The 20,903-nt window shown below is 44.2% G+C and overlaps 1 protein-coding gene across 2 annotated transcripts in view; it reads left to right on the plus strand.

Moving 5' to 3' along the window:
- FGFRL1 (fibroblast growth factor receptor like 1) overlaps positions 1-20,903 on the plus strand; it is a 167,550-nt gene that overhangs the window by 86,738 nt on the left and 59,909 nt on the right. Inside the window, exon 1 of one of the 2 annotated variants that reach the window (XM_084518589.1) lies at positions 3,911-4,524. The exons of the other annotated variant lie outside the window; for it this stretch is intronic. Within the exon in view, the coding sequence (XP_084374715.1) occupies positions 4,425-4,524 (100 nt within the window). The 5' untranslated portion in view covers positions 3,911-4,424. Of the gene's footprint in view, positions 1-3,910; positions 4,525-20,903 lie in introns of those variants that run through there. 2 annotated transcript variants of the gene reach the window in all.

Consider the following 20,903-nt stretch of genomic DNA (forward strand, 5'->3'; position numbering starts at 1 on the left):
AATGAAAGCAATACACAATGGCAGGCGGGCTGACATAAAAAAGTATGTTTGATGTGAGCAGTTTATGGCTTCCTTCTGTTAAATGATATTAATAGAATCCGCCTCTGATCCCAACAAGGTTGTGGCATATGTGTTGGATTTTTTTGGTCAGTAAGTCTGAGGCTGAAAACAGCTTTTGCCTCTGATTTTATTAATCAGAACTGTCTTTGTTATAATTTTCCATAGAGCTAATGGGCAGAATTTCAGCCCGTGTTGCCAGAGCAATGGTGATGTGCACAGCTGCTGATCTGTCCACATCTGCTGGTCCAAAAGCCACAGCAGTCTCAGGTCCGAGGAGGTGATGTGAATGTGTGTAGAGAGCAGGCCTGCAAAAGGTGGTCTAAATTACCAGCCAAAGTCTGCTGTGACTGCAGATCTTTAGTTGAGGGTCTTTTAATTAATTAGGGGTGCCCCAAGAAATGAGAGGCAATCAGGCTAAATACAGGCTTGACAGACAGAGTGGTCATCAACAGTTCTGAGATACCTGCCATCTCACCTACCATCCCACATGACCATCAAACCCCAGCAGCAGGATCTTTCTGTTAAATTTTCTATAACTCTCCTTCCATTTTCTTGCCAGTGTTTCCTTGGCACCTGTTTTCCTTCTTCTTGCCCCAGGCTGGATTTCACATGGCCACACTGAGCACACTGAAGCTGGTCGAGCTTTTTGGGCACAGTGTCTCCAGGAGGTCCCTGCCAAAGAGCGCTGTGCCCCATTTGCTCGCGGGGTGTCATACAGCTCTGCTGTCCTCAGTTTGCCCAGTAAATACCACAGATAATGGTTTATAGCCAAATTTCAGTCCTTTAATATCAGTTAACAGAGAAATGTACCAAAAGCACGCTTGTAAATTAAGGCACAGTGCGTAATATTTATTATAGAAGGAACAGCAGAAATTGGGCAAGTTTATAAGGTGTGACTTGACTGTTGATTTTGGAGACTCCCTCTTTATGTGTAAATGCATGCACACACACACCATTGATTGCTCACATGCTGCTTCTTGATCTATACATGTAGATACTTTGCCTGTTAAAATGTATGCCTGTAGAGGAGGTGTATTTTTACATTCCTGTAGGATCTGGTTCTCTACCTTTCCTGTGCTGTCTTTGGCATCTACATGAAGAAAAAGATGAAGAAAAAGAAAAGAAAACCTTCTGGCAGTTTGTGTATAAACCTATTTTTAAATCTTTTTTTTTTTTTTTTTTTGGTGAGAGAACATATTCTGTGTTGTGCTTGATGAATAATATCATTGTGCTAGAATGCTTTAATTCTTCGTACTTTATAATAACATGGGTTTCACAGTTAGAAGACCCACGTGTTTACATTATACACTTCTGGCAATAAATTTGGAAAAGAAGAGAAAAAAAAAACACTAATCCCAGGAGTTCTGAAACCTACACTCCTTCTTGAATGTACCCTGTTAAAGACATTAAGTCCCTTGCAAACATCCATCTATCAGCAGTTGAGAGTTTGTAAAAGGCGTACTTTGTTCTGAACTCCCTGCCCTACTGATTATGCACAGTTCTTTTATTTTGTGAATAGGATGACGACCCCTTAGCCTGGTAATGATGACAGATTTATGTATTTTAACACCCAGACGCCGCTTTATTTGTTAAGGGCTGCCAGACTCCAGCAGTGCAGCAACCGTAGTTTATTTTCATTGTCAGTTTGTGCTGCTTTTTAAGGTGTTCTGCAGCCACTGGAAGCAGCGCCGCTGCTGCTCTCGGAGGTTGAGATGTCAGGATGTTAAGAGCATAAGCCACCAGTCTTGGACTGGTTCCACTCATAAAATGTCAGTTTTACTCTGGTCTCGCTGACGAGGTGGAACCTGCTGCTCTCACTGAAGCCAAGGAAAAGAGGGGAGAAGTAAAGCCCCTCCAAGCAGTGAAAGAAATCAGATACCAGAGAATTTATCCCTTCACTTTCTACTCTCATAATGTATTTTGCAGCTCTCAAATTAGTGTTGTAAAGAGAACTTTCTTTTCAAGTTCAGAAAAAGCGAAGAACATGAACATTGTTCTTACAAGCTTAGCTGTTAAAGCACCCTGTGGGTCAACACATCTGTCCTCTGCACAATGCATCTGTCTGTGATTTCTCTTGCGTTGCTTTAAATTACGGCAAGTGGCAGAACAATAGGGAGACAAGCAGTAAGAACAATGCTCTTGTTTAATCACGAGCTAAATTATAAACAGCCCTGTACAGAAAATGTTTTATGTAAATTAAAAGGAACCAAATAGCTTTATTTTCCATTGCAATGATCCAGTGCGACAAAGGCAGTTGATGTCTTTCTTTTTTTCTTCTTTCCATTCATGTTGATACACATACACGTGTTCCTGCTTATGTATACAGTTTTCTTACAGACACACTACAAAGCTTATAGGGCAAGAAATGCAGAATTTGAATGGTCTTCTGATCTCTTTATGCCAACCAACTCATTAAATCTGAGTTCATCACACAATCCAAATGACTTTTGGATTCCAAAATAGGAGTCCAAATAGGACTTTTATTACCATTTTTGTTTTACTTCCAGTTCATTGTTTCCCTGAAAAATGTTGTCAAGTCACTACAGCTGTTGAGTTGATTTAGTTTTCTGCTTGACTGGCAACACAGGCCTTTGAAACATTTGGGATTGAATCCTCCATCACAAAATCATTTTGATTTGGAAAAAAACACCACCACCAGATTCTCAGTTGAGTTTTTGTAAGTCCTGTATTAGGTGTTCCGCCTCTTAAAGAGAAGCCATATGGGTTGGCATATTGATTTTTTTTTTTCAGCTAGAATAAATTATAATGACCTATCTGCTGAAGTAACCAAGGGTCTCCGTCTCACCTGCATTGAACATGCAGCTGGCAGGAGAGAGAAGAGCTGGTGGCAGTCCTCCTCATTTGCTGGCAGGGATTTTGGGAAGGGAGCTGGACCCACTGCAGACATGGGTGGGATTCCCAGACCTGCCTGCTCCTCTCTCCAGAGCAATCCCAGGAATCTTGTGGCAGAGGAGAAGCCCAGTGTTTGTGCTGTGTTTGCAGTGTCTCCTGACAACTGCGAGCCCACTTCAGCTTCTCCTGGTAGCCTTCATGTGTGCTTTGGCAGGAGAAATGCTCCAACCCAAGAGAAAGTTGGGGAAATTCAGCGCAGAGCAGCTTGTTCCAGCCAGGGTCTCTCAGCCGCTTTGGTTTGAGTGTGGTTTCCTTAATCCCTTTCCTTCAAGGAGGTTTGGAAGATGCAGCAGCCTCTACTTGTGGGAAGTGAATACTATTTATTGTGGGTGAATTGTGAGGAGCTGATCTGTGCCTCTGGCTTGAAACTGCAGCGAGGTGCTGGGTGTGCTGCTCCGGTGCCGATGTGAGCCATGTGCTCCTGAGATCTGAGCCGTCTCCCACACACATTAGTGGATCTTTTGGCATCATCTGTGGGGACTCCACAAGCCCTTTGCCTCTGGGATGGTTTTGGGAGTGTGCAGGGAGGTGTCTGAGAAGCTGTAATCGTGCCCATTTTCAAAACGTGTCTCTGCGACCTTCAGAAAACAGAGATTATTCCCTGGGCACTCCATCCTTGGGTAATTACAGAGAAATTACAGATAATTTTGTGATGGGCCCTTGAAACCTTGCCATGATAAACAGACCAAAGGGCAGTGGTTTTTTGGGGGTAGACCAGTGGAATTGCATCAGAAAGGAATTTGACCACCTGACACCCTCAGTACCCTCTGCACCCAAGTGCATCTCTTGTCCCTCTGCCAGGAATGATTTGGATACGTTTTACCCTTGTTCTAGGCAAAACCTGGGTCACGGACACATTCAGCTATAAATTAAACTGTTAAACCTCAAACACCAAGGTTACGCTTTCTGTGTGGTTATTGCTATTTGTTTGTTTGACCTGTCATAGCTCTTCTCAGGAATTTTTGGCTCTTCTTGTGCTCGAGTGCCACATTTTGCAGGAGGACAGGCTGCACACCCGGCTGCTCACCAGTGACGTTTTTGCCATCCTTCAGCATCTGCAGCGAGGGAGGGAATCTTGCTGGTCCTGTGAAAGCGTCCCTGCTCCTACAAGGCCACGGTGGCATGTCCTGAAGGGCAAATTGATTAAAACATTCACTGGATCCTTTCCGTCTGGTATTTGGAGAAAGCACTCCTCTGTGTTTGGGGCCAAATCTGTTCGTCTTTGCTCATGTGCTGCGGACCGCAGAAATGGTTTCAGACATAGGGAATAAAACCCAACAAGTTGTCTGCACATTTTTCCTGTTATTTTTGCTGCAGCCTGTTTTTGCAGTATTTTATTGCTTGTCTTACAGACAGCTACCTCTCTGGAGCTTTTTTTTTTTTTTCACACCAGCAGTGATTTAACTTTTTGGGGGTGGTGCTGCTTTTGTGCCTTGCTTAGACATGGTCCTATGGATGTAGAAGGTATTTCCAAGCCTGCTCACTGCATCCTGCCCATTTGGGATTGTGGGGAAGTGGGATTTCTCCTCCAGCCTCAAGTGCAGACCACTGGTAAGCTGAGATGATACAGCCGGTTCTTTGCTGATGCTTTGGTCCCTGCTCAGTGTGTAAAGCAAACGTCTCTTCAAGTGTGGCACGACTCAGGCCACGAGTGAAATGGGTTTTGTGCTCTTAAGAGAGAAGGACCCCATTTAGAAGCCTGTACTTTTAAAGGAGGATGTTTAACTGAACTTAAAGCGATTTATCTCTGGGGCCAGCAAAGCTGGAAGATAAAGGGGAGGTTTTCAAAATTACTCAGCCGAGTCTGAGTCAATGCCTTTTGAAGTATTCCCATGAACTTCCTTGGGATGAGTATTGCCAGTGCTGAAAGGTTTTGAAACCCTACCTACCCATCCAGTGACACCTTTTGAAAAATGTGTGTACTGAGCACACATTCCTTGGGAAAATGTAAGTCGGGTTCACGTGTGTTGAATACTGAGATGCTTCTCAGGAACAGGTGTTTTAAAAGGAGATTGAGGGAATGGATTTCTAAAGCAATTTTGAGAAACTATAGTGGCTGCCCTGACCATTAGGGAAATAGTACTTAAGCTGAAGCTGTTTTTAAAGATAGTTTGCTCTCTTGTAAGCAAAGTCTGACCAGTAACCTAGCTGTCGCAATAAGCAATCCCTCTAACACCAGCACAACACATTCTGCTGTTGGGTGAACTCACAGTGAGCACAAAACCACTGCAAGGCTTGCTAGTGCCTAACTCAGAGCCTGGACAATGCTTTGGGATTCAGAATGTGAAAGGCATTTCTGTACCACCTCTGGATATGAGCTGTGACCTCTGTAACAGCTAAATACAAATTAATAGGAACAAGGGAGGTGGGGCCTGAGACAGTTCCAAGATTACAGTAATCTTTTTTTTTTTCTTCTTCTTTTCTTTTTTTTTTTCTGCTTTAAGAGAACTCTGAGCTCAAATATCAGGAGCCCTATCACTGGATGTAGTCCATGCATGCAGTTGCCGTTGGTCGTGGTGGGAAATCAGTGGAATTACACGGAAAGAATGCATGTGAGTCAGGAGCAGGGTGCTCAGCCCATGCTGCAGGGAGGCACCCTTATACCCTGTTGCAGGGAGTCACCCTCTTCAGCTTTAGGACTGCTAAAATTCATTGCACTCAACCAAGGGGAGTAGCTTGTGTTGCAGTCCCACAGGGAGGAAATGAAGGGGAGAAGGAGCAAAAGGAGAAGAACATCAGGGGAGGGATTTCATAAAAATCTTTCCTTCCTTTTGTATTGCAGACACGTTAAGTACTTAATGTTTTAAGAGCATCTTACTTAGAAAAGCTGGCAGAGATGGGATTCAGTATGAGTCTGCCAGATTGATTTACAAATCAGCCTTACGAACTCCTGCTGCTTAAACATACCAGAATGCGACAATTAAAGCCAACATCTGGAATTCATTGGTGGAGCAGATCCTAGATAAACATTAAATGAATGTCCATTTCCTTAGCATTGGATTTCCTCTGGCTACCACAATCTAAGTAGTGTCATCCTATCAGATAGAGCTGATGATGATACCAGAGCAAATGTCAAAGTCATGAGCCAGATCTATTTGTTCCATCTTTTAGCACCGAAACAAGGACTAGAGCTGGGCTGAAGACACAGGCTGTTTTTTCGACTAGACTGTCGGGATGGGATCCTCATCTTGCTAACCTGTGCTACGCTGGTCCTGAGGCTCCCTCTCTATGAAGAGAGGGCAGGATGGCTTAGTGGCTGGTAGCAGAACCTCATCTTTGGACCCCGTGAATGTGCCCTCGGAAGGGTTTTTTCGCTCCCCCTGAGCTAATGAACAACTGCCTTGGATTGAATACTTCAGCATAGGTAGGCAAATTTCCCTTGAAGATTTAAAACAAAATTTACACAACCTAGAAGTGCTGGGGAATTAACATTTCAACTTGAACAGTGTTAGAATACTTATTTATTTTTGTATATTTACTGTTCTCCTCTCAATCCTTCCCCTTCCTTTTGTGTCCCATTTTTAGCTCCCAGACCCCACCCAACACATGAGCAAGATACTTGCTGGTATACCTGGTATATATGTGCCTATCTCTACATACATGTGTATGTATATACCCATTTCTTCCACCACATATTCCCTGGGTTTTTGGAAAGGTCAAGCTTCACAACTGTACCTGTAGCACAAATTTTGCTGTTTTCTAAGCTAGAGTTTTCCATGTCACTGCATTAAAAGTGATGTCTGGATCTGTAGTCTGTGTTCAGTGGCAGTCATACAGCCATCCGTGCACATTTATGAGCAACTAGTCTGTGCTCACAGATCTCTCCAGCAAAAGCCTCCGAGACCAAATTTTCATGAATTGAACACTCTCAGTGCATTTTGGGTTAACTGTTCAGAAACTGCTGTAGGAGAGGGTGAAACTCTACTGAAGGCATCCACAACCATGAGGATATGATTGCTGTGGAGGCTGAGACCTAGGCACAGAGAGCTCTGTTCTTCTCTTTTTGGGTACAAACCTCTTTTTGGGTGCAAAGCACCATGAGGAGCCTTTGGCGATCATGTAGGGTCCACACTGGCTGGCATCTGAGATGTTTCTGTGACTCACCTGTGCCAGTTAAGGGGAACTTTTCAAGGCTTAAGCAGTGTTTAACCCCCAATAATAGAGATAACTTTCAGGGAGCGTCGTGTTTGCACCAGGCTTCAACTTGCTGTTGGAGGAGGCTGAGTTCTGTAATTAAGTCCTACTGACTCCAGCAGGAGACGAGTTGGGCAGACAGCACTTTTGGAGGTTTTCTGTCACTCAGGGCTTAGCTATTGTTCTGATAGATCTTTTATGTGGTTTTCCTGAGGTTTAGGAGACCTCTCCTTGCTGGAGATCCATGAAATTGTCTGTGGAAGTAGAGAGCACTGAAGTGAGTTATCAGCTTTCGTTCACAGGTGGGCTGCCTGGGCTTTCTTTGGAGTATTAAGAGAGAAAGAAAAATTCAGAAAGGTGAAGAGGGTCAGAGCACTGTCTATACTTCATAACTCTGTTGTTTGTGTGTTGGTTTAATTTCTTCCAGTTACCTGTACCCTTTGGAGAAGTTTTTAATGAATAAGACTGAATCTTTGCTAATATTCTTTTTCAAGACTGAACATTTGTAAAGCCTCACAGCTTCTATCCTTGAGGCAGACATTTTTGGGTCTCCAGAAAGAATAACCCAACCACCTAAAAGTACTGTCTATATACAGCCTGTAAAAGACCCCTGGCTTTGCTATACTATTGAGGAACTTTATCTCAATAGAGTTTCTCTCTTTTCTTCCCATTTCCCTCAAACCTGCCAGGGTTACTGCAGTCTCACTCCCTTCTCCAAATCCAGGGAAGGATTCTGTTTGTTCATTCGTTAGAAGCAGAGAACAACAGCTGATGTTTTTGGGACTAAGTCCGAAGTTCTGTAGGTGGAAGCCAGTTGGAGCAAACACCCGTCCATCTTCCCTTGCAACAGGCTTGGCTGGAGAGGAGAGTGGTCAGTGCCATGCATGTCCATGGTGGGTGAGACAGAAAGCCCTGGGGGATGTTTTTTTTTGGGGCCAAGAACACTTTGCTTACCCTGGCAAGAATCAGATTGCTTTGTGCAATCCAGCCTAACCGTCATCATGGGGAAGTAAAAACAACCTTTTGGCTTTTACTCCTGCTTGCATTGCCTTGTAGTCTCTGTCCTCCTTGGTCACTGGAGGAGCAAAAACGTGATGGTAGATTGCAGCCTCCTGAGTGGCTTTTCAGGTCACCTTCTCTGTAATATTAGAAACAATGGGGCCAGGAACTGTTTCTAAGAGGCATATTGGTCTGTTTTCAGGAATTATGTGAAGTTAAATCTGTGGATATGAGCTGAGCTGTGCCACTTGGCGTCTGTGCCAGCAAGTGGTCCCTGGGTGGTTTTATTTGTACAACCATCATGTCTCCTCTCTGAAGCTGCTCAGTTCTGGATCATTGAAAGGAAGGTGAGGAGAGGTGTTTGCATGTAGATAGGCACTCTACACCCAAACACCCAAGGGGAAAATGTTCTCCTTTGTGGGAAGCTATAACTGCTTTTAGAGGTGCTTTCCATTAAGGTACACTAAAATCCATTTGCACATTTGTACACTAAAATCCTGTGCACAGGACATCGTTCTTGCTTCTGATCTCATAGGAACTGGATGAGGTTTAGGGTCTTTGGGAACTTTCTGAAACTCCAGAGAATTTATTGAAGTGTCTGATTTCACCTGGGACATCCAACCTTGCCCTCAAGCATGCAGACGTGGATTTTGCAGAAACACCTTGGAAGCAGTCATTTTCTGCTCCACAGAGGAACTGTATTGAGACATAAACTTATTGCAGATGCAGGGATCCTCCCAGCCCTGAGGTGATCTCCAAAATCTCCTTTAGTGCCTCCTAGGGTCTCCAGCTCGCCTCTCCTGGGCTCTCTTCTGTAGTTCCCAGCTTCTGCTCAGAGCCATGGTCTGTGTCTTTATTTTGACCCTAGTATTCAGCTTCTTCCATCAGGTCTGACACTCAAAAAGTCCTTCTTCCCCAGCAGAGAACATCTTTTCACTCCTACCTCATACCAAGTCATTCAGCTTTATAAAAGCCCAACAACTTTGGGAAAATTGCATTTTGCTTTTTGTTTTCTTCCTTCCCCTGTTTTCACATCCTGCCTTTCTCCAGTGAGTGGAGAAGCTGAATCCATATGTATCTTCTCGGCTTGGGACATAGCTCCTGGGAGGCAGCCAGGTGGCTTTCAAGAGACATTTGGGTTTCCGCTCTCCCATTCTTGGTTCAGCAAGGAGCAACACAGCTGTGAGTGCTGTTCTTGATCTACTAGAGCTCTCAGTGACATGGGAATATCTCACTTGGCAGGACTTTGCCCTCTGAAAGCCCCCTCAGAGCAGGAGGGAGACGGCGACCCTGTGCGTGGTGCATCCCAGCAATGCACAAGAGCTGCAAGTGATGCCCCTGTGGCCCTGGGGCTTTGCTTTCTGATCCTATAGAGTTGCCTGCTTGGGGTAGACTCGAAGAGGCAGAAGTATTTTCCTGCTTGTTGGCCTTTTTCCCCTTGTGGCTGCACATGCATTAATCAAGCAAGTTGAAACCATACCATGGAAAAGCTCCACAGAGAGGAAGGATTCAGGTAAGCTTACAGATACGTTATTTTGCTTTGCTGGTGACTTTTATCCAGTAGGTTTTCCAAAGCAGATGATAAATATTTTTTCTCTGTTACGACGCCAACAGTAGACTGAAGTACCAATTTCCTCCTACAGAAGATAGACCTTTGTGGTCTATAAAACTTATACAGTATACGTTCTGATTTTTATTAGCTTAATAAAAGATATCGCGTTTTGTGTGCTTCTGTATCGCTGGATGTTACGAACTGGGGAGTTTTTCCGCAGGGCACCAGGCTGAATGCCGTGGCTCAAAATGCCGATTTATCTGAGCTGTGAGAGCGCTCAACCCAGCAGATAATGAACGTCCTTGAAACGTTTTAGACGCGGACAGCCATTTTAGAACATCCCACCAGGGGGCTGTGGGTTACGTTTGTCATTTAGCTTTTCGTCGTTACTAATTAGTTCCACCTAAATACTGATTTCCCCAGCCCATTCCTCGTCCCTTGATCACAACACCCCGAAGAGTGAACATTGTTTGCTCTCCCTCTGTTTGAAAACAGTTTTGTGGTGACTGGTTTGTTTGTTTGTAGATGTGCAGTGAATCCAGACACCTTTAAAAATGTTATAAATTCTAATAAAGTTCTGCTTCAAGGCCCAACCGGGAGTGGGAAACAGCAGAAAACGAGTCTCAGACTTCACAATCTAAACAGATAAAGTTGATCAAGGACTGGAGGAGGCACAAAAAGGTAATGGGAGTTTCTAAGCCTTGTGCAGAACATCAGTGGTGTAAGTGGCCTCTTTATGTCCGCTATTACTTTCCTCTCTGTATTGTTTTTCTTATCTGGGCAGCTAAAAAAAGAAACAAGGTATTGGCCAGTAAAGCACATATTGTCTACTAGCCTATGTCGCTGTTGACACAGAAATTCACAACAAGAATGGGTAAATAGTTGTGCCAGGGACGGAGCAGGCAGGGAATGGAGTTACCATTTCGGTGCACACAGCTTCTCCTTGCTAGGTCAGCCGTGACTTTGACCTTGATCCTAGGGAAATCGGCTTTATTCCAATGGAGGAAGAAAAAGAAATGGCAGAAATGCACAGTGAAGAAGGAATAAGGGCTCTGTTCTTTGCTTGACTTAGGCTGGAATGTTTTTAGGTGAACACATTTTGCCAAAATGGTTTGTTTGTTAGGAAGGAAGTGCTCAGAATGACGTGGTGTAAGACATGGTGGTGGAGGGGATCAGTGCGCTGTCAGGAGAGCTGGTGCTCTTTTGGGAACAACATAGCTGCTGGTGCACAACCTTCACACAACCAAGAATCTGCCTCTGTTGCTGTGCCCCTTTGGCAGCCGAGCACAGAGAGGAGGCTTCAGGCTGTGTTACCTCTCAGAGGGAGATGCTGCATCCTCCTTTCCTCCTCGCTCCATGCCCAAACCCATGGATTTACCAGCTGGGTCCTTGCCACAAGCATAGGTGAGCCCCCGTTACCGCCACGTGGATGCAACAACCAACTTCTTTAGCCCTTTGTTCAGCAAAGGCCACTGGAAGGTAAATCTGAGGTAACTCCGTTGCCTCCTGCATCATTTTTCTGACCTAAAAATAACACCGCAGCCCCTGCGGTTGCCTGTAGGGATATTTGGTGCTTCAGCCTTTTTTTTTTTTTTTTTTTTTTTTCCCTTCCCTTTCCCGAACACTAGCACTGCTGAGCAGAAGAACTGCCCCATTGTGCGAGCCCAAAGGAAACACTGCATAGAAAATGCGAGGAATTTTTAGGCCATGATATGTTTGGACTAGGAAGCGGGGGACTCGGAGGAATGCGGAGCACGGTTCCAAAAATATTCCTTGCAATAGCGCTCTTGGTCAGTAAGAGTTATTTGTGTTGGCCCGCCGGCCCCGAGCAGAGCTGATGTCATTCCCCGGCGCGGCGGAGGTGGGAGCACAGAGAGCGCCCTGTGGTTTCGCAGGGCTGGGAGCGGACAGCTGAACTGAATGCCTTCTCCTGGCTCGAATGCTCCTTCTGTTAAAAAAAAAAAAAAAAATACATATTTTGGCGAGGATGGCTTTAAAATAATTATCGGCACCGTAGAAGTGTTTTCTGCAGTTGTAGTTGCATCTTCCCACGTAGGCTCCTTTCCTGTAGCTCTTTTGCTCTTCTAGTGATGCACTTGTTTCTTGGGTGCTTTTGGGGTTGTGTTTATAATGTTGTGTTTAAGCATTTGAACAGGGCACCTCAGAGTGAGATGTGGGCATGTGAATGCCCGCACAGTGATTAAAATGGGCTGCTCTGCTCTAGAACGGCTCTGAAGAAGAAAGCCAGCACTTTTTGTCTAATAAACAGGGTGAAGCAGTAAAATTTCAGACCTTTTTCCGTTCTGGTGACTCTAAATGTTTATTGTGATCTTGGTGATGCTAAGTTGACTTCCAATTGCATATGAGTGAGATACCAAGAGAGAAGCTGCGATTTCTAAAAAAGTGTATCCAGGTTGATAAGATAATAAAAGCTGTGTCCATCCATGTGTGGTATGAAACGAGCAAGACCATAATTTCACCGCAGTCCTCCCTGCCTGTATTACTCTCAGCCCAGGTTGCCAAGCCAAATTCCTTCTTCACCCTGGAGCAGGTGCTACTACAGACTGGCTACAATGCAAGGAGTTGGGAAAACTGGATTTTATTCCTGGTTCTGGCATTTAGCTACCAGATGCCACTGGGTATTGCTCTCCTACCTGGGTCTTGCATATGCCACTCATGTAATCCCAGAGTGTTCATCTCCATGGGGCTCAGATTTTGGTTACAGCATCTGGATTAAGTTGTATGGCAAGCAGAAGCCACATCGATGTTGTTTGCTCCTTCAGCAGCAATGTAGAAGTTGTGCCTTCTGTCCTGACATGAAGGGCACCAAATCTGAGCTACTTTGGACCACAGGAGTCGTCCACAGCTCTCCTCTTCAGATCCTTTTTGGTATTTCATGGGGATAAAGAAGAATCAGTGGAAAGGCAACACGAGGCTGCCTTTCCCAGGACTCCTCGGCCAGGAATCTTGAGGTTGAAGAGGAAAGAAAACTGTGTAAAAACAGCCCAAAAACATGTGAATGCAAAGGTTTCCTAACTTTTGGCTTGATAAAATCCATGCAATGCTGACAGTTATACAGTGGCAGGAAATTGTTAAAGGTGTCAGGTTTTCCATTTTAATTCCGGGAACACTCTGGGAGTAGATTTTCTTGAAAACGCTGTTGAAAAGGCCCCACTTTCTAAACTGGTAAGATTTACAATTTACCTTTTCTGTTAACCTCTTGTTCCTCAAAAGGTTAAGTAAGGGAAATTCCTCTTTTTAACACTGGCAGCTATTTGACAGGGTTTCCTTAGCGCTGGGTAACGCTGGATTTCTTAGCAAATGGGCCACAGTTTGTGTTGCATAATTCACACACCCCACTTCATTTTCACTATTGCTTCCTAAACCCTACTAAAACTTAGCCCTTGCACAAGTGGCTCACCTGTTCAAGGTGCTGTACAATTTTGAGTGAATTAATCCTCGAACAACCCAGGAGGGAATCAGGTAAGCATGTTTTTGATGACAAGATGGAGCTTGGGATGTCAGCATGGCTAATTTGTACAGAAGAAATCTACTTTTGAGGTACCTTTGGAACTGCTGTTGAAATGTGATATCCTTTAGGATATCTTTAAAGCAGTGGGATGAGGAGATGGGAGCTAATTTGGATTAAAACCAGAGCCTGGGGGGTTTCATCGGGACCTCTTGGTGTAATGGATTATCTGCTAACTACGGAGCAGGCTGGAAAGCTATGGGCAGACTGTGGGCAAGGGAATATGTCAGGATTAATAGGCCAGCTGGTCCCTTGGTTCCCTCTACCCTGGCAACTGCCTGCTAGCCAGCTTCCAGAATAAATAATCTTATAAATCTGGGGTTGATATTTCCAAAGCTTCAAATATGAAGGCCATACTGTGCTCTTTCTCAACACCGTGACCTTAATAGGTTTCCAGTAAGAGCTGTAAAAACTGTCCCCCCACCCGCTCAGCTCTGTGACTTGAAAATATCTGTGCCACAGGGCACGGCTCGGTGTCCTGGGCAGGACAAAGTGAAGCCCATTGCCTAATTGGGGAAGAAAGATCTTTGATGTGCCCCAGATTAATGACATCTAATGGTCTCTCTAATTAGTAGAAGAAGAGAAATCTCTGAAGTAGATTTAGTAGATCTGAAGTAAATAGCAATGGAAATATTAATGGTTACAGCTAATTATTTGTGTTTCCATTCTTCAGATGGTCAGATAAACTGCAATTAGGTGTTTGGGTGTATCAGCCTGTTGGGACACACACTGGAGGAGGCAAACAGGGCACGGGATGCTGCAACACTTTGTGCTGCACTTGGAAAAGCAGACAGAGAAGGTCAGTTGTACAGTGTGAAGGCCCCAAGTGCTTTAAGGAGCTCAGTGGGGCAGGACAGTTAATGAAGAAACCTAAAGTTTCAGGTTTTTATTGATGCATACTTCCACGGTACCCATAGGTTAGTGCCCAGATGCCAGTAAAATTGAAGCAAGGCTTACAGAGGCAGTTTATACAGCTGGCAGGAGCAGCAAGGGAATATAAACGATGTTTGCACTGAAGGGGCCCCTGCCCTGTCGATGGAGATGGTGAAATGGGGAATGAGAGCACCAACAACCTCCTGGAAGGAGAAGCCCTCTTTTGTCTCCGAGAGCTGGCTACGCAGGTGATACGGGTTATCGAAACGGGGCTGCTCCCATCCTCCCTTCCTCACGTGGGCATTGCAAACCCCACGCAGTGAAATTCCTGCCTTAGCTTCAGGCACCAGCGAGTCCCAGCTGCACCCAGGCGCATCCCCACAAGGCTCTGCAGGGCCGGCTGCCTGCTGCCAGGCCCCGCTGGAGGAGTTTTCTCCGTCTGGATCATACTGTGGAGCAGAGCCGGCAGCAAACACTGGATTCATTTTCTGTGTTATTGTTAGAGCGAGCTCTTTATAACCATTCAATTTTCCTTTAAATAAATCCCATTTGGAAAAACAAATCCTGCCCATAAAAGCAGCTCTCTGTGCCGGGTTGGTTTTCAGCATACCGTCCACGGCTGTATATTTGGGTTTATGTCTCCGGGCTGAGCTCTCGTTCCTGCGCACAGCCAGTGGATTCATGCAGAGCAATGGCAAAGCCATTTCCCGGGACTCGTGGGGTTTCACCAGGTGTAATGGCATTAGGGAAGATGGAAAGGAATAGCCAGGCTGTTGGTCCCAGGGACCCATGTGTGAGAGGCTAGGAGGGATCCAAGTTCATGCCCATAAAGTTTAAGGTAGGAAAAGTTCCTGCATCAATTTTTCCCCAGCCTCCTGGCTGTCTCGGGAGTCCTCAGGGTTTGGGATTAGGAAGAGCTGCAGTTTTGTGGCACTCAGGACTGCATTAGAAACTTCCCGAGAGCAGCACCCATTTTCTGATCTCAAATAAAAGAGAAAAATCGTTTGCTGTTTGAGTCCACTTGTAGCAAACCCCAGTTCCTGAAAGAGCCAGCAGCAAATGCATGTCTTGGACCACCTTTTGTTCATTAAAGACAATTTATCTATGCTTTGTTTGTGCTTGTCTCTGTGGCAGCTAGCCTAGGTCTGCCTAGAAAGGCAGTGGAAAGGGAGTTTTTCCTTTCTTGGAGGACCATGCCAGGAAGAAAACAGAGCTCCCTGCCCGGCTCACTCCAAGGCTTCACAGTTCTCTTCACGTTTTATAGTTTGACATCGAGGAGCCATCAGCAGGCTGCGAGCTCTGTTAGGAGTTAGCAGCCCCACTTAGGATGCCTTTGGGTCTCCAAACTCCTGGGTCTCAAAAATCCCAGGTCTCCAAAATCCCAGGTCTCCTGGGTCCACCAACCCTTCCTGCACACCTATGGGCGAACTCACGCTGCTGTTGTTTGACTGCAGAAGTCACTAAGAGCCCTGCAATATGGCTCAGCCCTTAAATCCTGCTTCAAGTGGCATGGTGAACCTAGATATTGAGGTGTGCTGCCTCTCCATTTCCCCAAGCCTTCCACTTTACAGCTTCACGCTCCCTGAAAATGTGCAGTTACAGTTAAAGCCTCACTGCTTCATTCAAGCTGTCTGTTTAAATTCCTTTTTTATTTTTATTTTTTTCCTTCAAGAGGGAGATGAGGAGAAGCAATTGTCCCACAATTGCTGCCAATTCTTCGCTGGCTGACACTTTATTATAAGGAAAACTCAGCAAAACATAGAATCTGTAAAGGGGGAGAAGGATCTCAAATGAAACCATGGGAATTGGAGCTGGTTTGAAACAAAAGCCCTATTATTTGTTGTGGGCTTCGTCTTTGCAGTGTGTCAGGCACTGCAGACCTCTGCTGTTGGGCCACAGAGGGGGAAATCTCAGCTGGAGCAGAAGAGTCCTCTGAAGATGCAACTGCGAAGGAGCGTGAGGCACCCTCTTCCTTTCCATCCCCATTACATCTGGAATTGTTTCCCCCTGTTATTCAATAGCACTCCGACAGCAATCCTCTGCCGTTCTTTACTAAGTTTTCAAATAAGGCCTCAGCTCGTTTTTAGTGGTGAGTCACTCTGAAATTACAAAAGACTGTTTTTAAGCATTTTCCTTGTAATTTCTCTGTGTAATCCTCGAGACGCGGTAGCTTATTTCTGCGTCTGCCTGTCCTGGATGTGAGAGAAGTCAAAGACCCACTTCTGGATATTGTCTTTGCAGAGAGCTTGGTGCTCTTTTTTTCAATGAGCTTTAAGGAATGGAAGGAAACCTGGTTTAATGCTTTAGCCAGAGCACAGGATGGAATAGTTTAAGGCAGTTTTTGCATGCTGTACAGCCCCTGTGCCACTGTTGAGGAGGTGGGGCAGGAGTTTTGGACCATATTGTTCTGTGCAATGCAGAGCAAATTCCTCGTGGGACTTCCTAGACCTCAGTAGGCAAAGTTGGCCAAAGGCTCCTGTTCCTGCATTGCTTTTGACCTCTTGTTCGTCCTTCCTTGTGCAAAACAATGGAACAGTCATGGGAGAAAAGCTCTTCAGTTCCTGTGGATCTTCACAGCTTGCAAAAGATTCAGCATTTGCGTAGCTCCTGCTAAAACAATTTCCTCTGCAAAAATCATTTAATAGAAGCTGAGAAAGTAGTGCTTTCACTTCAAGGGGCAGATCTCAGGCTGAGACAAAAACAGCTGAGCACAGGTTTTTATCGTAATTACCTTATTTTAGGAATTAAAGTGAAAAGTGAGTTCTGGTGAGCCAAAAGGTTAGCACAGAGTGGCTCAATCAAAAGACAGAAGGAGAGATATTAGTGATTTTTGGAGTCATCCCTTCGGTGGCACATCCCAGTCAGGTGCTTCTTCAGCAGCTCATGTCACACCAGCACCGCTTTGCTTTTCCTCAAGCAGATGTTTTGCTAACTGTGCTCGTGTCCCTGGGGACAAAGAGTGAGTGCATATGATTGGGAAGGTGATTTGATAGGACTGAAAAGGAAAAAAAGTTTCAAATTGAGGTCAATATTGAGTGCTTACGTCCATTGGGCACACAGCGTTTGATTTCCTTAGTTCTCCCCCTTCCCACTCCACTTACCTCTCTCTGCCATGTACATTTTTATATGGCATGGGATAGAGGTTTATAAAGTGGAGACTTTTACGGATCTTTAATTTGCAGTGTGATGTTGGGACAGCCAAAATCTAGCATGTTGCCAAAAAGCAGGATGCTGCCTTGCAGTCCCTGGGGCTTCAGTCTAGTCTGAGTTGTCCAATTGCCTGGGACGGTGCCAAGGCTGAATTTCATTCCTCAGATTATAAATCCTTCTGCTTTCTGTCTGAGGGAAAATCCTGCATGTATGTTCCAGGATCCAAAATTCCTACCGTGGGAGAACAGGCACTATGCTGTGTCTTCTCCATGTCTTTTCTTGCCACTCCAATGGTGGCTAGTAGCAAGGGGGACACCACCAGGTAAATTGTCCCCTAGGTGGTGAGATGAGTGCTGCAATAGACTTTTGCTGAGGCTGGAAGATGTGGTTGCTGCATCAAGGTGCCCTACTGTGGAGGGCAGAGCAAGAGCTGCTGCCAGAGCCCCCAGCAGCATCCCAGAGCAATTGAAGGCATATATGGGAACAGATGAGCAGCACAGCATGGATTCAGTGTTGCTCCCATCCCACTGTACTGAATATTGAGGCAGCAACACCCATTTTCCAGATCCTGGAAGAGCCCATACCCAGCCCATACCCAGCCCATACCCAGCTATGAGCTCTGTCTTGTTCACCCCAGGACAGGTCTTTGTTTGGACATCATTCTTTCCATTCCTGTTTTGCATCATATTTTGCAAGAAGCATTTTTTTTTTTAATTATTATTATTACTATTATTTTGTCCCCCGTCCCCCTCAGGCTATTTTTTAGTTCTTTATCCCAAGCAGTTTTCAATAGATTGGAGTTATTTTGTATTTATATGATAATTTTCAGAAGTGCAAATGGAAAGCAAAGCCACGTTGTGCTGGGCATTTTTCTAACATGTAGTAAGAAATGTATCTCACCCCTATGATCTTACAGGCAAAGTCAATTACACAGACAAATGATGAGTGACAGCCCTTGTCCCAGTTCCCAAAGGAAGTTTGTACAGGAACTGGAAACTGAGCCCCTGTGCCACAAGTCCCAGAGCCAGAATCAGAGGTCTGTCCTTCTCCAAAACTTATTAATAGACATCATTTCTCTGCATGGAGGGCTTTTCTGAGTTACTGGTATGGGACTTAAATATTTTCATGTTGGATTTCATCCTGCTAGTTTGAGGTGGACACACTATAATGAATTCAATAATGCCTTTTGATTTGGCTTTGTTTTTCTACTGTTGACAACTCAGATACATGACAGAGAACTGTTGGGTTAGGTCCTACTTACAGCTATAAGACCTGTTGGTACAACAAGAAACTTACCCAACACATATGGTAGGTATTGTGTTAGCCATGCTTATAAAAAAAATTAAAACAGGCTATAATGTTTCAGTGTGAAGAGAAGACCTGGGACCAAGGTGCTTCCACGCACACATACTGGCTCAAATGTGGATGATTCAATCTCTTAACAACCCAGAAGGATCTACGATCTAACCTAAACCCTGACTATGGTCAATGCTTTCCACTTTAGTTTATATACATATACACACATATATGTATTTCTTGTCCAAATTTATTTTACAGGCATGGGGGTTACCACATTTTAGTTGTTAAATTAATGACCCAAAGGGGTCTCAAACAAGAATGTTTCAGTATACTGGAGGTGCCATAAATCTTTTTGATCCCCTGGTCAAAATAAGTTTGGTGTTAGAATTATACAGCATTCATAGCATTGTTACAATAAATGAAGTAGAACTTCTGTTCTCTAAAGATTTGCTTTTTTTCTATTTTTTAAATTTTTTTTTATTTTTTTTTTTGAGGAGCCTTTGAGCTTGCAATCTGTACTGGACTTTGTGCTACAAAATTACACTATGAAATTATCAGTATCTGTATTTTTGCTGTACTGTCACTGAGGATTTTTTTCCTCAGATGGGGTCTTACATGCTGTCCTTCGAAATGGGCCATCAGAACAGTGCTCTGCCTCTATGTTGGATAAGTGCAAGTGGCTGCACAACCTTCACGAAAGTAAAGAACAAAGACTTTTGCCTTTGTTAAGAAGATACTATAGAATAATGCCACTCTGACTGAAACTGAAGGGAGCTTTTTAGGTAACTGGGTATACAGTAGTTACGCAAATTTGAATTTTGCCCAGAACAAACAACTTTTTTCAAAAATACAATGAGATTTTTAATGATGATGAATGATCAGCGCACTGGCTTTACATTTTGCCCCAAAGAGGGATGAGTCATAGATGTAAGAGCTGGAGAAGACTTACAGAAATAGATTATCTAATTCATCCCCAAGACATCCCATTAAAGTTTGATGGTTGAAGACGCTTGAAGCTAGTCATAACTTAGCTGCTCTGTTCACTTGTTTCTTTCCTCATACTTTCAGGTTTTACTTCATTGCATTCCTGCAGAAGAAGAAAACACATCCTAAGCCTTTCTCATGAGAGATGCTAAGCAGTGCTCAAATCACATAAGCTGGGTTCTGCCCAAAAGTTTTCGGTAATTGCCAGCCAACAAAGAATTTCTTAATTTGAGTATTTTGCAAAGATAACAACCATTGAATCAGTCATTTGCATGGTGCCAGGAAAATACTACGTTGGTTTTTATGAAGCACAAAGCTGGCATTTTCTCTGCAAGCTTTTAATGACGGTTTCATTTAAGTTTAGGAGGTAGCCCAGTCATCTCTCTCTTTTCAAAAATGTATATGTGTGGAAATAGCTAAAAGTTAAGCAAACGAGTATAAAATGACATCCTTTTCTGGGTAGGACTAAGCAGCCTGATTTAAAGGAAACTTTGTTTGACAAGATCTTCTAAATATAGCTTTTAAGCTAGCTTCTCTGGAAAGTGATGGCAGGCCTTTAAAGTTTTGCCTGAAAGTAGATGTCTACAGGAGGCACCCCCAGGATTTTAAGAAATGTTTAGAAAGCAATCAGCCCAACATCATCCTTTATTTCAGACTTTTTGTAACTGTTTCCTTTTATACCATTTGGACTGTGGACACTTAAATTGCACCAGACTAGGGGCTGCGTTGACAATTTGCCAAGCTCTTGAGAGCCACGTGTAATTTGCAAAATATGGAGAAAATTGCAGCTGGTGCTTATTTGGAACATGGCAGGTTGCATCACTTCACCGTGCAAGAGCATTACCATGTCCATGGAGGGACACATACATTTGGCAGAGCTGTGGTTATGCCAGCCTGTCCTGGGTGTCCTAAAAATCCTCTTCCTGTGTCCTGTTTTTGTAAGTGGGGAATTTCTGAGTAATTTCTGAGCAGGAGACGTTGCATCATGGTATGGTGTTAGGAAAGTCGTCTGAAATGCTGCAGCTGGTGGACTTCATCCTCTGCAGAGAGGGGAGCACTGGATGCTGGATGCTCAATTGAGGGTAGTCAAAAATACCTGCAGCAGCTCAGAATGCAAGGAATCAGAGAATTCTGCAAGTAAATATCACAAGCAACTCTTAAAATACATATATATATATATATATATATATATATATAAAAGTAAAGATAGTTCTGTCATTTGTGGATAGAGAGATAAGCTTGTCCTTGATTTCATCTTCCCAGAGGGCTTGGGCCAAGACACAGTTAAAGGTATTAGCAGGTAACCAAGTTGGGTTTCTGCGAAATATCTGAGATCGCTTAATGTGTTTTTAAAAGTGATAGTCATTGTTCACAAGGACAAAATGGTGTTGAACATTGTGCTAACAAATA

This window comes from Aythya ferina (assembly GCF_964211825.1).
Source record: "Aythya ferina genome assembly, chromosome: 4".
Lineage (NCBI taxonomy): Eukaryota > Metazoa > Chordata > Aves > Anseriformes > Anatidae > Aythya > Aythya ferina.